The sequence below is a fragment of the Prosopis cineraria genome, unplaced genomic scaffold (assembly GCF_029017545.1).
Source record: "Prosopis cineraria cultivar Desert tree isolate PC_DT_omini unplaced genomic scaffold, ASM2901754v1 PC8, whole genome shotgun sequence".
NCBI lineage: Eukaryota > Viridiplantae > Streptophyta > Magnoliopsida > Fabales > Fabaceae > Prosopis > Prosopis cineraria.
Window position 1 is genome coordinate 18,776,908 of NW_026555339.1, and position 18,209 is coordinate 18,795,116.

The 18,209-nt window shown below is 29.9% G+C and overlaps 2 protein-coding genes across 3 annotated transcripts; one reads left to right on the plus strand and one right to left on the minus strand.

The window, feature by feature from the left end:
- Positions 1–3,464: 3,464 nt before the first annotated feature.
- On the plus strand, positions 3,465–6,224 carry LOC129318998 (uncharacterized). 2 transcript variants are annotated; one of them, XM_054964030.1, is made up of 2 exons: positions 3,465–3,589; positions 5,723–6,224. In XM_054964030.1, the coding sequence occupies exon 2, from the start codon at positions 5,734–5,736 to the stop codon at positions 5,968–5,970; it is 237 nt and encodes a 78-aa protein (XP_054820005.1). In that variant the 5' UTR covers positions 3,465–3,589; positions 5,723–5,733; the 3' UTR covers positions 5,971–6,224. The 2 variants fall into 2 exon arrangements, with proteins under 2 accessions (XP_054820005.1, XP_054820006.1); XM_054964031.1 differs by lacking the exon at positions 3,465–3,589 and adding an exon at positions 3,627–3,892.
- A 2,478-nt stretch (positions 6,225–8,702) lies between these two features.
- LOC129318997 (metal transporter Nramp5-like) lies at positions 8,703–16,183 on the minus strand. The gene is made up of 13 exons (XM_054964029.1): positions 16,034–16,183; positions 15,287–15,368; positions 15,110–15,150; positions 14,766–14,844; positions 14,196–14,300; positions 13,955–14,064; positions 13,000–13,181; positions 11,760–11,829; positions 11,417–11,590; positions 11,214–11,318; positions 10,237–10,368; positions 10,023–10,118; positions 8,703–9,327 (listed from the first exon to the last, which is right to left on the minus strand). Exons 1-13 carry the CDS (start codon positions 16,139–16,141, stop codon positions 8,989–8,991), a joined length of 1,623 nt encoding a protein of 540 aa, XP_054820004.1. The 5' UTR covers positions 16,142–16,183; the 3' UTR covers positions 8,703–8,988.
- Positions 16,184–18,209: the final 2,026 nt, after the last annotated feature.

Sequence of the window (18,209 nt, forward strand, 5' to 3'; positions counted from 1 at the left end):
GGAGGTAATTTTGGTGTTAAGGAATGTAAGGGGGATAAATAATTCTAGATCTCAATTTGTGTTTGAAGTTTGTGAATCAATTACTTTTCTTTATTTTCTAATATTTTATGTTGCAAAATCATTTTTCACCAAATTACGTTTGGCTCAACTTAGTTGAACCCACTTAGTTTTTTATTTAATCATCATTTTTAAATAAGTTCTCGAGGGAACAATACTTTACTTTTATTATTTTATTTGCTATAACCTGTGCACTTGTGGTGAGCAATAGTGCAACATCACAGCTTAGCATATTTTGATAATTTTGTCATACGCCAATAACATAGTTCTTGACTCCAAGCTACATTTTCTCTCCCTTTGCTCTACATCCAGGACACCATGAACTTGTTCATTAAACATGCATGAAGATGTAACAAAATTGACATATATGTACACCATAGGCAATTCATGTGAATTGGTTGGTTATTTTGTGTTTCATAATACACATGGGTGGGGTTCAATGAATAATACCGTTTTTAATATTGGAGAAAGTAGAATAGGCAACAGGTAGGGTCACGTGAACTTTTATTACTTTGGTCATCTATGGAAGAACTTGGTTCGTAGGATCCTGGGTGCACTAAACATTGCAAATTTAGCACCTTGTTGATGCGGAAGGAGCTAGGCACCTTCATGTGCATCAGACATGCCATTGGAGTAAATACTCAGTTAGAGTGATATAAGCAATGCTTTGAAACCTAGATTGGACGTCGAACTAAAAAGAGTAATAGGTTGTGGTTCTTATGTTTAACCAATTAGATAGGTAATTGGATTGGTGGCACAAAAATAAATAAAAATAATATTTATGTACACAAATATATAAATAAAACATTAATTCGTCAATGGTGTTTGGGATCTCGATGCTAAAAGCTAGACGCCTAGACTGTTAAAGTTGGAGGCAAGACATGTTGACATGAGCTTGTGATCTCAAAGCAAAATGCTAGAGCTAGAGGCATGCTATCATGGGATAACTCATGAGCTTTCGATCTCAATACTAAAAGTTAAATTGCTAGAGCTAGAGGCAGAGGAGGGAGGAGAGATCAAAGATTGAGTCCAAGTTATGGAGGAGAGATCATACATTACAGAAGAGAATATGAAAGAGAACTAGAGATTAAAGAAGAAAAATCGTGACTCTGAATGACTAAGCTTGAGTTTTTTTTAATTTTTTACGCTTTGGATCGGGTTGACCTCTTTTGGTCTTCAGGTCAAATCTAGTTATTTTAAAACCACTCGAGTCAACTCAATCCAAATGCTCAGGTGATCTAAATGGTGGAATCGAGCCTTTTGTTGAGCAGTAGATCAAACTAGTCCAACCGTTTGGTCCAATCCAGTTCGAGTTTCAAAATATTGGATGTAAGTTTTCAAAAAATCCTTTAATTCAATTTCCTTAAATCATTGTGATTGCCTCTGCAATTGGCTCAGCTTTCGAGAGAAATATGGAATGCATTAATTCATAGTTCTAGTTGCCAAATAAATATTAAACGCTTTCATATTACATTTACGAATATTAATTAATATAAAATATAAAAATTTTATAAACTACCTTATATATGTTGTGAACGATATTTATTTTTCTAAGCATAATTCATAAGTAGATCTGGGTTTGGTGTAGAATTTGAAAAAAAAATTCATTTTATTGCTTATAATTAACTTGTATAACTTGGTAGATTATTTTATTTTATACCCCCTCTGTCTCAAATTATAAAATAATTTTAAAAAAATTTTGTTGCCTTAAAATATAAAATAATTTGAAAAAAATAAAATTTTATTAATAATATTTTTTTAATATTACCCTTTAAGTTTTATTAACAATATACTCTCTCCAATCCTTTTTATTATTCACATTTGAGAAGTTTTCTTCGTTATTTATGTAAGTCATTTTGCCTTGTTTTATGTAACATGATGTACAATCCCAATGCTACTTTCCAGGAAATTCTAAAAGGAAGTACACTATCTCAATTCCAAAAAAAAATCTTTCCACATTTCAAATATTCCCTCCAATCCAAATTATAAGTTAATTTTAGACAAAATTTTACATACTAATAAATTTTATTAAATACATTTAACGACCTTATTTTTTTAAAATAAAAATATAAACATTTAAAAATATTTCTCATTTAATAACATTAAATCTACACTTAATTAATATTAAATAGAGAGACAGAAAAGATAATATTGAAAAAAACTTATTTAATGAAACATTAATCTTTTCAAAGTGTCTTATATTTTGGATGGATAAATTTTTTTTAAAAGTATTTTATAATTTAGGATGGAGGAAGTAACTCTTTTTTAAATTTAGGTGCAAAATTAAAAATTTTTTATTTTTTAAAAAATTTATTATTCTGACTAACTCACCTTCGTTTTTGTGAGTTAACTAAAAGTGAATTATAAAAAAAATGAAGGAATAATTATTAAATATGCAAGAATATTTTTAAAAGTTTATAATTTTATTTAAAAAAAATAAGTTTATAAAGTGTTATCATTATGTTTATTGATATGCCTAATTTTATATCAAATTATGGGGGGTTTTTAATTTATATGTTTACATATCCATGAAATCTACACACGCAAACCTTTGTCAAGTGATGATTTCCCTCTCCTTCCCACATTTATCCTTATCCAGCAGGAGGAAAATACACTTTTTTTCCTCTTATTTCCTCCTCCAATTTTCTCTCCCCTCAAGATTTTTTCTCTTGCAACAAATATATCTCAAAGAAAGTACTGGTGATAATTTGAATAAAAATGAATTTAAACCATGATAATAAATAAAGGTTTTTTTTGGGAACATGACAATTAAATCCCCAAAATTATATAAATGTCAATTTAGTCCCTCAAAATACCATAATTTCATTAAAATCCTTAAAACTTTTATGTTAATAAATTTTAAAGTGAAAAAATATTTTACCCTTATTAAAAATAATAAGCCTCAATTACTAGTTTTACTTAAAAAATAATAACTTTTATTTTGTAAGTTGCAAGAGTTGAACAAGAGATCATAATTTATAAAGTGTAATTTCTGTTATTGAAAAACAGCCCCATTACAACTTTTACCTAAAGAATAACAATTTTTGTTCTGTGAATTGCAAGAGTTAAACAAGAAATTATAACTTGTCAAGTATAATTTTTATTATTAAAATATAAGTTTTCAAAATAACAAATTTCAATCATAACTTTTATTTAAAAAATTATAAGAATTGAATACAAAATTATAACTTGTTAATAAAGGTAATATAGTCTTTTTCATTTAAAATTTATTGACACAAGGATTTTTAGGGATTTCAATAGAATTATGACATTTTAATGGATCAAATTATTATTTATATAATTCAAAAGAATTTTATTATTATTTTTCCTTTTTTTGCCATAATAAAAAATTAATTAATAATTAAAAAGTGCTAACGGTGAAATAAACAGTGAAAAAAATACTTGTGGATATATTTTAGGAACGCAAGGCCCGATCTAGCAACAGATGGTTTACGGGAGAGGCTGAGGCGATAAAGCAAGCTGGAACAAACCAGGGAGTATAAATCCGAGAGGCTTGGAGTTGGTTTCGAAGGTAAATTTCATGGGTTCTGACATATTTTATTCTGATTCTCCTTTATATTTCAATTGTAGCTGAATTACGAAGGGGAAGCAAGATTGTTCCGAGTAGGGAATTGGACTTATGGTCTTTTGAAGAGTTTGGTTTTTGCGTTCGCACAAAGTCGCTATATCGTCCCCTTCTCAGTCATTGTATTTTGAATTGTTTATGAGAGGGACCGGTTTAATAGTGTTCTCCCTGTAGCACTAAATTATCGTTTTAAGTTTGTTCAATTGGTATTTTGAAGGTCTGGTGGATTATGATCTTAGGATTAATTATGTGAGTTCTGAAACTTAATCTCTATTGTTGTCTTGCATAAAATTCCAAGCTTGCCTTTCGATTTCTTTCACCATGTTTCAATTAGATCCGTAGTGTGATTTTGTGCGAATTAAAGGCGATTAATCTTGCCTTCTGATTAAGCTTTGTGCGAAAATGCTGGGCAAATAACTGTTTTCTTATAGTTCTTCATATAATCTCATTTTTGGTTTTTAGTTGACTTTGTGCTTTGCAACCGGAATGCTTACTGTTGATATTGTTGGGATGGTAGAGTTTCTTTTATTTTCTTTTTCTAAAGGATTTCTTGGGGTCAAAATACTGTTGCCTTCAATGCTCTGTTCTTGAATCCATAAGGGGGCATTGGCCGTGAGGGTGATTATTATGGTACGATCATTGGTGGACTGTCTTTAAGCACTGCAAAATAAATAAATATTTAAAAAAAATGGCTTGATTTGCTAGTTGGTAAGCATACATTGTATGAACTTCAATCTTGTGTTAAAGCTTGTTTTCCCAAATAAAACAGTCCCTGCAAGTTCCAACAGCATCCTGATGAGCATGGGCTGGTGCTTGTCCCTATTTTAAGCTTGAGGAAAGGATCCTTTGGTTTTGGGTTTGCATGTGAAGATTGTCCTTGCTGCTGTGAATGGATTAGTTCTTTTTTGGCTTGATGAAATGATCACTTTGCCTCAACTTTGCGTGAGAAAAGCTTCTTGTAGTGGCTGTAAATGTGTAGTTACTGTTTAAGTTCTTAAATGTCGCATGTTCATATACTTTTCTGCATCAATGGTTTAGTTTCGTTGCTGCATGGGCAGACTTTGTTTGAGGTTTTAAAATTGACCAAATACCCTCATATTTCTGATTTTAGGTAATGGAAATGAATCAATGATTGTATTAGTTCCAATTCCAATCTCCATATGCGTGTGTGTGTGACTGTAATCAAAGAGAAAGCACATGAGTGAATGAGACTTCCTCTTGTTTTTCCCGTTTTTCTGTCTTTGCTAGTTTGATACACTGCAGAAAGGAAACTCTGAAGAGAGCAAGAACCTTTTTTTTTTTTTTTGGGGGGGGGGGGTGGAGAATAAACATGGTATCAAACTATCATTAGACTTGGTTTTGGGTAGCATAGATTGGGGAAGATTTCCTTACACTCCTTGATTTAAATTTTTGAAGTGTGATGTTCCTAAGAAATTTGAAGTTTCTGTGTCACTTTGTGGAACTTAGTCCTTTTTAGGACTAATTCGAGGGGATTTCCGTGCATCATATGTGTCCATATATATCCCTAACTCCCTCCTTCCCTTTGCATGTTGTGTGTTTTGGGGGCGTATACAAAGCATACAACAATGAGCAACAGGTATTTACATTCATATAATTATGTGGGAGTTAGTTATATTAGAAGACATTTTAAAACTTAAAATATGATGATCCTGAATTCATGATGCTATTGTCATTGTAAGGTGTCTTTATCAAAATATACACCTTTTCCTTTCTCTTGCTTGTGCTTTCGTGTCTCTACTACAAAGTTCATTTCGTAGTGGTCCAAGGGATTTTAATTTTTGCACTCACGCTTTACTGTTTTCCTCATTGTATTAAACAATAGGAAGCAATGGGCGAGTTTAGAGTGCTTTTTAGATTCAAAGAATTTGATATTTTTAACTAAATGCAGAGAGGGGCCTAATTTTTGGTTGCTACAGCTAGAATAACAATGTATAAGGCTTGTTTGCCACTCATAATGATTACCAAATGTTGACCATTTTAGTTTTGCATGAAGTATCACTTACCTTTCTTTCTTTTTCTGCCCTGACCCTTGTGTTTTCCTTCTATTGAGCTCATCAGGTTACTTCGGCATGGGAAACAAGCCAGCAAAGCAAGAAAAAGAAGATGTGATATTATTAAAGGTTGTCCCTCCTTTGGACCGGGCATACATAAGATGGCTTGCTAGAGATGTCGCGAGAATTCATGGCTTTACTCCTAAAGGTATTCGTGCTGTGAAGCCTCCAGATCATTATATTGAATACATGCAGTTGAATGGATGGTTGGATGTGAGTTTGGATGATCCTGATCTTGCCCATTTATTCAGGTAGACTGTTTCCTTGTTGGCTAAATGATAAAAACACCAAAAGGGAAAACAAAGACAGCGAAGTTGTGTCATGTAGACTACCCAGGAATTAATGCTTCATTAAGATTTCCTACACTGTATAGCAGCTAGTCAAGTAGCAAAAGAGTAACTGTTTTATGCATGAATGTATTTAATTTCTATGTGTTCTCTGTTAGAACAACTTGTTTTCACTGCAATAATATGCTTGAACTAGTTCCCTCTATAAATGGCCTTGAAATATACCATAGTTTCTTTTTTTCTTTTTTGATAACAAACTGAAAGCAATTAGCACCAAAAGGCTACAAGCAGTTAACAAAAACCGGAGGGTAGGATCCCTCATCATGCACCAAATCTTGTAACAAGTTTGGTGGATGATCAAAAATACACAAAATATCCTCAAAGTTATGAGAATTCTTAGCTAGGTAATCAGCATACACATTTTCTTCATGATCCATATGATGAATTTCCAGAGTCCCTTCTCTATGCATCAGTGATTGAGCATCCGCAATGACATTTCTAAAAGGGTGTTCATTGCTACAATCTCGAGAGAGAAGGTTCACAGCTTCAATAGAATCAGTGCAGATATTAATAAGTCACATCAAATTGTTTAAATAAGTCCTCATACTGGTGTTCCAAGTTGGTTTATCAATTCATAGGTGGCCAATTAACTCCAATTAACTCCTTTAATAAATCATTATAATGGGGTTAATTAGAAGAACATAGTTACATTGTTCACTACAGACACTTTATCTTGATGCTTTCAATGTTTTGGGTTGTACTACTTTCAAGAAATATACTATGCTTCCCAGAATGTGACGTTCTTCACCTGTGGTAATGCCCTTAACTTACTTGGGTTTAAGGTTTTCATAAGTTATTCATAAATTTAATTTAGAGATCAGTATGCCAAATACTTTATCTTATACATCCATAAAGATCTAAAAACTTAGTGAAATTTGAATCTTGAAACTACAGTACATGGCTCAGGAGCTAGAGATGAGAAAGAGAGAGCACTCTCTCACTTTGATAAAAAAATTAGGGAAAATTAATCTTCTAATACTCCTTTTGACTCACTTAAAATTCAGTCTCTCAAGTATGACTCTGTGCAACTCTGTCCCTATATTTTTGACTCATTTAAACTCAGCTCCTAATCTTTCCATCATTTATAAATTTATCCTTGTCATCCATAACTCATGTTGAGTCATCACTAAGTTATTCTACAGGGAAAAAATGAATTACAAACATCATTAAAAGTTGGTTTTGCGGCTCCAACTTAGTTCGATTTGAATTTTGAAATTAAAAAAAAAAAAAGTCAACCGTCTTTGCTAAAAAATGCTTTAGCTTATTCACCAACTAATTCAACTTTCCATTGAACTCCAGAGCCACGTTCTTAGGTTCCTCCTCTGCTTCACACATCCATGCTTGTCTAGAATGTTGATGGTGTTCAGTTAAGTATTAATTATTTTCTTTATCTTTTCCTTAAAAGTGGCATCGTCAAAGCCAATACTTGCAGAAAACAAACACCAACAAAAAATAATTCCTCTGCTTTGTTCCTTGTGTGTTTGCTTCCATTGCTAAAGTTGCCAAAGAATTCCTTGAAACACATGAAATTCCTTTCTCCTCTGCTTGACCAGCTGGACAGTTTCTATCCGGTACTCATCAGTTGCTGCTAAGGCGGTGGATGTTGGGGCAGAGGCCACGGTGCTTTTGATTTTCGAGTAACATTATGTCTGGAATTATCGAGTCAAACGAGTTCACAAATATTGAGATGATATTTCATGGTAATTAGAATTTACCATGTAAGTAGTTTAGTAAAAATAATTTACTATAAAAGAAGTTAATAAAAAAAATTTACAAGGTTAGGTGAGATTAAAGAAATGTATTTAAAATAATGAATTTAAATTGATATATAATTGGTTGAGATTGAATGTTGGGCTCATCTTGTGGTAATGGTTTGGGCTTTTATTGTCTTTAGCTCAATGGATGGTAAAACTTTTAAGATTCCAGATTTTATTAGACGATAGGTTCTTGATAAAATTTTATATTATGTGTATAATATATGAAAATAGAATAGATTAAAGATAATATGAGAGCAGGACGACACATGAAGAACGAACCAAAGAGAATTTTAAATCAATGTTTTAAAAAACTGAACTGAAAAAAGTTAGTGGGTTTTAGTTTTTGTAATTTAATTAATTAGACTGAGTGACGGTTAGTGATGTAATAATTAAATAAAAATAATATAAAATGCATATATAAAATACAATATGTTTTGTTATTAAAGAAATAGCATGTGACCATAAATCAACAATATTATAAATTATAATTTTATAATTTATCAAGCATAGGTGGTTCTTGGTTAAATTAAATATAAATAGACTTAAAAGTATTTGCATTTGCACAAAAATGAAGTTAGGGGTTTAATTTTTGAATTTTTTCCCTCTTTTTTAAGAAGAATTTAAGCTATTTTTTTATATTATGTTTAGAATCATCTGATTTTTTAAAAACCATTTTAATTTTCAGCTCAACTCTAATTCAATCCAATTTAATCATGAAAAATAACGTTTTTGGTTCAAACCAAACTATTAACGACTCTAGTCATCCAACTAGTCCGACCATTCATTTGGTCTGGTTTTTAAAGTAATGATTTAAATAATAATTACTTCTCATTCCAATAATATAGACAACTTTACAACATTTCACATAATATGGAGCTCTTCATCACCTGCGGCAATCAATGCCGTTGACTTCGGTCAACAGAGTATATATTTGAAACTTGAGTTCGAGAGGTTTTATTCAAAAATTTATAGCTATAGATCACTATGTGGTATACAAACACAATTATCTTTCTTCTGAACATCCGCAATAATGATCCAAACAAGATGATGAAACTTATCTTGGAACTTTATCACAATATTCCAAGTCAAAATTAGAGATACTTTTGCAGGAAAAAGTTCAGAATTAGAAGCAACGAGCTACCTCAGATCTACCTCAGATCCATGTTGATCTATTCAGGAAATGAGACGTCGGTTAAATCCTCTCTGTAAGGAGCGTGACTCAGTTCCAATTGGCCATTATTAGGATTCATGAATCCTTTTTCCATGTGGGTTTGTACTGTGGGGTCGTTCTTGGTCTCAATGTATGTCTTCACGGTGTCTTTTCTTAGGGTTAGGTATATTACAGCTGCGATGTAAATTGCCATCAAAGGGAACACTATGATCCCAATGAACACATTTGCCACCTTTGGTAGACTGTTATGAATCAGCCAACCCACAAATCCTGTACTTAGGTAATACACATTGATCCCAATGATCCCTGCCCCAAGAATCCATGATATTATGATGATCTGCACGTAGTTAATTATAATTTTGTCACTTCTTTTTACATTTTGATATACACAATAGGAATTGGCTTTCCTCTACTGACTTCCTCCTCCACTACCCCTTCTCTTCAAATCTAGATGGTTTAGAGTTAAAGTCTTTAATTTTTATTATTTATTTTATATTTATTAAAATAAAAATTATAAATTTTTATTGGATCATCAATTTTTACAGTCTAGATTTAATATAGATGGTTAGTGTTAATTTTTTAAATTTTTATAAATTGAATATGTAGATTGAATAGTGCAGATTTAATATTAATTTTTATAATTAAAAAAATATTTTAATCATACAATATTGAAAATAAAGATAATCTCCTAACATGAACTTTCCAGAAAAAATATTTTTTAAAGAAACTACAAGTTAAAAATTTTAAGTTTGAAGTGTTCAAAGTAAATTTGTATAGTTAATTTATAAAAATTATAAAATATTTTAATATTAAATTTAAACAATCTAAATCTAAATTTAGGTTGATCACAAATTTATTAAATTTTTTATAAATTTTTATTTTACTAAATATAAAATAAAAATTTTAAATTTAGACTGTTCAAAAATACAAAGGAGGGGCTAGTAGAGGGGAAGTTAGAGTAGAAAAACCGAGTCCTACACAATGGATCACACAAAGATGAAAGAGAGATATAGAGAAGAACATATAGCTCACAATTATAGAATTCTTGTGAGGACCCATCTTGGTGCTGCTGCTGCTAAACTTGAGAAGTGGGATCAAAGCGAATGGAAGCTCAAATGAAAGTATCATCTGCAAAATCACCTCTATTATATATTTTACCATCCTCACAAATTTAACATAATCAGCCAAAAAAAAATGGTGAAAAGGAATGTAATATAATGTAATGATAAAGTTTGAAATTACAAACCGAGGCAATGACAATGAGTCGTCCTGCCCCTGAGGATCCACCAATGAGAGACACAATAAGACTTGGTGTGATGGCAATAGTCCGAGTCACCAAGTTCCTAATCCATTTTTTCATCTTCAGATCCAAGAAACCCTGTGGAACCAAACAAGGCAGTTAATTTCAGAAAGCAATACTTTATTATAATAGGAATGGGTAATAATAATAATAATAATAATAATAATAATAATAATAATAATAATGGGGGATAATGTAAGTTTTCATCCCTTGAAGTTGTCCCTGTTATCAATTTAACATTTGAAGTTTAATTTTTTATCAATTTAATTCCTTAATTTTATTTTAATTATTGATTTGATCTTTATTATTTAAAAAATAGGTTACATTGTTAAATTTTCTGACATGAATAATAAAATATTGATAGCAACCATTTAGATTAATAAAAATGAGCATAATTATTTAGGTAGGAAAAAACAGACTCTAAAATTTTAAAAAATAAGGGAGCAAAATACATTGTAAGGAATTATATAAAAATTAAACTAGTTTGAGGTTATTAATTTGTTCTTATATATATAAATATACATGCTAAATTATCAATATACTTTACATATTAGATTATTTTTGTATTATCTACAAGTATCTTTTTATTAAAGGTAATCATGTTTAAGGTACTGTTGGACACTAAATATGAGCACCTCTTTTAGGAGAGATTCAAACCTTTGTTCACTGTGCTGTAAGGGACTAATCCCTTTTCTAAACCCAACCATCATTAGTACTTTATACATTAGATTATTTTGAGAGTTAATTTACATTTTAAAACTTAAATGATTCAAATAATAATTTGAGAAAACATAAAGGATGGAATTAATAAAAATTATATAAATTTTTAGGAATTAAATTGATAATTAAGACAAATTCAAGAAACAAAAAATTTCATTATCTCTTGGGGATAGGATAGAATGATAAACATGGTATGGAATTACCTGCATGATGTATTGCCCTGCATAAGTGCCAGTGATAGCAGAGCTTTGGCCTGAGGCTAGTAATGCGATGGCATATATGGTTGAGCTGGACCGTCCCAGAACATTCTACAAATACAGACGATGAACACGAAACGTGTATGAGAATTAAACAAATTTGATCTAATGATTTGATTATTCAGATTATGGAAATGTTATTGGGAAACCTTGAGAAGGAAAGAAGCAGAGTTGAGAGTGAGATCACTGCAATGATCTGTGTTTTCGTCAGAAAGATTGGCAGAGGCACAAACAGTGCCAGATACAGAGACTACTGCCACATTGATTAGAAACGCTATAAAAAGTGCGATCCCACTCTCCATGAGGAAGTATCTGCATGCGTCCTGCATTATTATTTTATGAAATTTAATTTATTAGTGACCTGATGATTAATTAATTTAGCTTGCTTATTTTGAAAAATTAGCAGCATGAAATAAATAAATAAATATATATATATATATATATATATATTTATATATGAAGTCAGAAATTATTGGAAAGTCTTTTACGTACATTGATGCCGCGCACGGTGTTGGGGACTTTTCTGGAGAGCACAAGAGCAGAGTGGAGAAAAAGGTTGTGCCTGTGATACATGTTATCAAGAAGCAAAAAATAAAAAATTAGCAGAGAAAGTGATTGGGTTGTTGAATTCTAATTTCTTTTTTTTAATGTTTTCTAAAGTAATTCTGTAAAGTATTTTTTTTGGAACAAGTTTTTTGTCTTGAAAAACAAAAATATAAAAAAAATGTTTGAACATGTGCTTTCTGTTCTGCAAAAAAAATTAAAAGTTGTAAAGAACCAAAAAATCAGAACATCTTTTAAATATTTTTTTAATTTTTGTTATGCAAAATAAAAAAAGACAGAAAATATCATGTCTTCATTAATGACAATTATATTGATAAAATAAATTATTCTTTTATCATAATTTATTTTACCAGCTTCAAATATATATATATATATATATATATTTTGCATTTCTTGTTCACAGAACTTGTTCTGAAAAAGTATCGTACAAAATTGATTAAAGAACATGAAAACATAAAACAAAGCCAAACAAACCTAAAAAATTAATATATATATATATATATATATATATATTTGAATCAGTATTTTTTAAAATATATTTAAATTCATGAAATATATTAGAATGAAAGAATAATTTTTTTATTACCATAATTATCATTAACATAAAAAATATTTTCAGCCTTTTCTTTAATTTTCCATAACAAAAAAAAACATATAAAATATATTCCAAGTTTTTAGCTTTTTAAAATAACTTTTAGCTTCTTTGTTTTTCAGAGAAGATAATAGGAAATACATTTTCAAACAAAAAAGTATATTTTATTCGACCAAAAAAAATAGAAAGTGCATTTTCAAACAATATTTATTATGTTTTAAAACAAAAAACTGTTCTAAAAAAGGAAATCAATTAAAATGATGTGTAAGATATTATACCAAAAAAAATAAGATATACTCGCTTTGATCTTATTTATAAGACACCTTTTAAAAGTAATTTTTGGTCTGAAATATAGGATACCTTATAATAACTAAACTATTTTTTTTAATTTTATCCCTTTTTGATTAATGTGAAGGTATTTAATGTAATAATATTATTATTTAGAATCAAGAATAAAAAAATGAAAGTATATCTTACTTTTTTATGATATCAAGAAAAAAAAACTAACTTTTCTTAATATGTATGAAACAGTTAAAAATGTCTTATGATAAGAACCGAAAAAAAGTATATACGTACGGCATGATGAGAGCACCGAAGAGGGCAATGGCGTCGCCGGTGGCTCCCTGACCAGTGAGTTTGGGGACAAACATGCCTTTGACAACCCCAGAAGCTGGTGGCTTCACGTAGCTCATTTCTCCGAAGAAACATCCCGCCATTATCAGCACTAGCGTTGATATCAGCAATTCCAGCTTCCTTATCTATATAAATTTAATTTCAAAATTATTACTTTTTAATAATTTAATAATTAAAAATAATAATAAAATTTGGATTAAAATTGTAATAATATAAGTAGATTAATTATCAATTTTTTTTTTGCAAAATTATATTGAACAAGATTAATATGGCCTTTAAATTTATTTAAATATGTTAATTATATTCTATCTCAATCATTAAAATATTACATGTCTAACATGTTTTTAGACTCAAATATTTTTTATGTAATCCAAAAGGTGCAAAATATCAAAAGAAGGGGATATATATATAAAGTTGTTAAATTTACTATTTGTAATTTTTTTTTTAAGTGAGTCACTATAATGTGATTGATGCTATATATATATATATATATATATATAAAAGACAACTTTTCAGCAATACCAATCTTTTTAAAATAAAACTAGAAATTATTTCATTATCATATTCACCATCCATAAGATAAGGTTAATAAACATATTATACACACACATGGCAGCGGCAGCATCCATGCTGGTATTTTAGATGTCAAACAGAACAGATCATAGAATAGGTCAACCATATATATATATATATATATATATATATATATATTATAATTATAAAGGTGATGGCCGTACGTTTTAAGTTAAACAAATCTACGTATTTTATTTCTGTCAGAGTCATATATAATTAAATTATTGGACGATATACTTATTTTTTTTTCCATATACACACACATACACGCATATCAATCTGTATATAGCAATAAGTATAGTAAAATGAAAGCTTGTTTAATTACCCCAAATCTTTGGAGACCCAGAAGCAAGAGAGTGCTAAAACCAGTCAATATAACTCCACCCCATACGGGAATGTGGAAGAGTATGTTGAGAGCAAAGGCAGTGCCAATTACTGTCATATAAGTTTGGATCATCAAGCAAATTAAACATGATTAGACAAAACTAATTAATATATATTCTGATCAATTACAGTTTATATGGAGTTGGAAAAAAAAAACTAAATTAGATTCCAGGTGTACGCACCTTCAGGGATGTCTGCGGCTATAACAGCAAGCTCAGCTAATAGCCATAAGCAATACTTGACAAACCATGGATACTCAGCTTTACACAATTCCGAAAGGTGTTTACCTTCCCAATTCAAATACACTCACAATATGTTATAAGACCTCATGGGATCACACGCATATATATATATATATATATATATATATATAAATAGAGAGAGAGAGAGAGAATTTAAAGAAACTATGGGCTTGTTTGGTTGTTGTTTTTATTTTTTGTTTTCAAAAGTTGTTTTATAAAACAATTTTAAAAACTGTTCTTGAAAACAAAAAAAAAACTTGTTTGGTAATAGTAATCCAAAAGCAGTTTTATAAATTTATGAAATGGATAATTCTTTTTTATCGGGACAAAATTACAACGTTTGCCAATATGTACTTTTAATGAGTTTTGGTATTAGTTCTTGTACTTTTTTTTCAATTGTTCCAAATCAGCTAAGTTTTATCTTTCTACAACGTTAGTCCTTATTGTTACTGATGACAGAGTTAATTTACCAATGTGTACTTTATGAAAAGAGAATAGTTAGTTAATTACCAGTGCTTACGCCAAGATTTGCAGCCAACGACTGAATGATGAGGGCGAAGATGAGCCCAGTGAGAATCACCCACAGCAGCTGCAGATGACAATAATAAGACAGTGAACAAAAAATTTCTCATATCCATGCAATTATATATGGACACTTATGCATGTAAACTCTTTCAACTTCACCTTAATATATATATATATATACATTAAAATTTCGAATCGATCGAATGGATGGACATAGATAGAAAGGCAATTTTCAAGAAGTTTAAATGAAAAGTGCGTGTGGGTGTGTGTGTTCTAATGTTCTATAATGCAAAATTGTTGGTTTTGGATGTTGATGATCAGGTACGTACCTCATATCTGTGGTTAGCTCCAGCTTGGAGATCAGTTTCCACTGCGATGAAGATGAGATATGAATATTCATGAGCAATATAATGAGCGGGCAAAGTATAATTAAGAGTGTGTGTATGAGAGAGAGAGAGAAGTTAAAGAGAGGTAGGCTTAGAGAAGTTAAAGAGAGGTAGGCTTACAGTTTCCAGGATCAAGGTAAGCCAAGGAAACCAGGAAGCCTGGACCTATAAATGCCAAAAGCTTCCTCCACCCAGGTTTTTCCTGTTTCATTCCAACTAAGGATTAAGTTTCTAAGTTATAACCATTGTTTTAAGAACCAGACCGACGAAGACAGTTGGACTATTGATCGAAGTCATTAATAACTCAGTTTGGACTAAAAAACACTGTTTTTATGGTTTAACAAGGATAGGCCAGCGTTGAGCAGAAAACCGAAACAGTGGCGGAGGGTTCCAAGCATAATATAAAAAAGCTTAAAGAATTCTGAAAAACTAGAAAAATTCAAAATATATACCTCAATTAAAAAGCTAACTTCATTTTTGTGGAACCTTCATATTTATATAACATGATTTGAAACCATTTTTTTTATGAAGATGTTAATAACTACAAGTCTCTAATTTAACCAAGATCCACATTATAAAATTATAACTTATAATATTCTAGATTTATGATCACATTCTATTATTTTATTATTATCAAATAGACATCCTGTATATTTATTTCTTATATGTTTGTATATATTATATACATTTAATATTATTTTTATTTAATTATTACATTATTCCTTCCATCGTTAGTCTAACAAATTAGGCCATAAAAACTAAGACTTATTCACTTTTCTGATTCAATATCCAGTCAGATCCCAGAGGTTATAAGACACAGATGATGAAACAAGAGCTACATGCATGAAGGACAGAAATGAATAAGACCTGTTGCTTTGACTCTGCATTTTGGACCGACGTCGTCGGAGGAGACGCGTCCACGGCCGCGATGCGTCTGCTACCTCCAAGCTGCTGCTGCTGCTGTAAGCTTTCCATTGATATGTGGTCGTGTGTGGTGAAGACTACAAGTTTGTTTGAAAAATGTTTGTGTGATTGAAGACAGAAGAAGAAAGGGTTGTATTTATAGTCCAATGTCAAGTTGAATCCTTACATATCATGGCTCTGGATAAAATAATTTTAAGTGAGTTTCTTTCTTTGAAAATTCTTATGTCTTGTTCTCAAATGTGAGAGAGAGAGAGAGAGAGAGAGAGAGAGAGAGAGAGAGAGAGAGAGAGAGAGAGAGAGATTTCTTTTATAAAAAGAAATTATAATTATTGGTTCCCATACTTTTAGTCAGGTGTTTGGATATTAATACTTGTACTTGTTTCATTATTTTAAGTCTCTTAAGTTTCACCTATTTACAATGTTAATCCTTATATTTTGAAATTTTAAATATATATGACCATAAATGTGGTTAATACTTACACAAAGCACTGTTACTTCTAGTGCTAACTTACTGAAATTATGCTGGGTTGTATAAAAAATAAGTAGCAGGCGGAAAAACAAACAGGACGTTAAATCAGAATCCTTAAATGCGTAATAGATGAAGATTTAGAAAAAAGGTTAGATGACAATTTACTCGTACAATATTCGACTCATCATAATTTAATTAACTCAACCATAGAAATAACAAATATATACACATCAATAGATTTAACTGTATTAATGGTGACAAGAGCTAACATTGCAGACAAATAAAATTTAAGGAATTTGAACAGAAAAATGTATAAGAATTAATACCAAAACACACTAAAAGTACATGAACCAACTTTTGTATTTTTCCTTATATAAAAATCAAGATATATAATGTTTATTATATCTTTATTATTCAATAATAAGTGTACATAACCGTCCCATTTTTATTATTTTTTACTCAATAATGGAAGGAATTATTCTATTTTATTTGACAAACCACCAAACGCATTCTCTCTGTGTGTGTTTGTGTAAAAGGAATCATTCCTGTTTAATTAATTGTTTAAATCATTGGCAAACAAAAGTAGAATGCATTGTGACTCTGGATTAGTTTAGTACTCACTCAACAATATGCAATTTTGTTGGAAATAGGTGACCTCTAAACGAAATGAACCCAGAGATTTTCAATGTTGAAGCTCGATCAAGATAAATGATTTGATTGATCACTTTATAAGTTATCCTGATCCTGATTCGGATTAACGCCAACTTGATTCGGTGTTTATTTAGGATTTGAACTGTATGTTTTGATTCAATAAGCCACATAATATGCCTCAGGTAAAAGAAAATTACATAAACAGACACAATGGGCTTGCTCGGTTTTGTTCTTATTTTTTTGTTTTTAAAAATTATTTTGTAAATAAATTTTTAAAAAAAATTTTTAAAGAAATTGAAAATTTGTTTAATTATATTAATTTAAAAATAATTTTATAATTCAAAATAGGCTGATAGTGGTGGCCTGGTCGCTATAATGACGGCTAATAATAATGATTGACAATGGCGGAAAATAATTTACAATAGTTAAATGTAATGTATTTTAAAAATAAAAATAAAATAAAAATAACTCTAAATTTTTTTCATCTTTTTGTTTTTTTAAAATAAAATAATTTTGAAAATATTTATATTCAAAACAGATTCAAAATATTTTTAATTTTTAAACTGTTATTAAAAAAACAGAAACCAAACAGGTCTAAAGATCAACCTTGTGTTTTGAAAATTTATTTCTTTTTATTGACTCTCTTTTTCAAATATATCTCCCCTTATTTCAATTTTCAGAGCTTTCGAGTTTGGTTAATTACTCACCAACAGGAAAAGTATTTATTTTATTATTTATAAAAAAGTATATATTTTCCAGTTGTAGAAAAGAAAAATAAGTTCTTCAAGTCTTGTGACCAATTTCTTGGCGTCATATGCATTAAAAATTAGATAACTGAGCATTAAAATGCTGCATCATCTGGCTGATTTATTATCTCGATTTGACATAATTAATTATATGATAAAAGTCCAAAATATCTAATTGTATATTTAATTTATATTATTAGTGCAGTCCATGCCTCTTTGTGTAAGGCATAACTCGTGCCGCTATACTTTATTA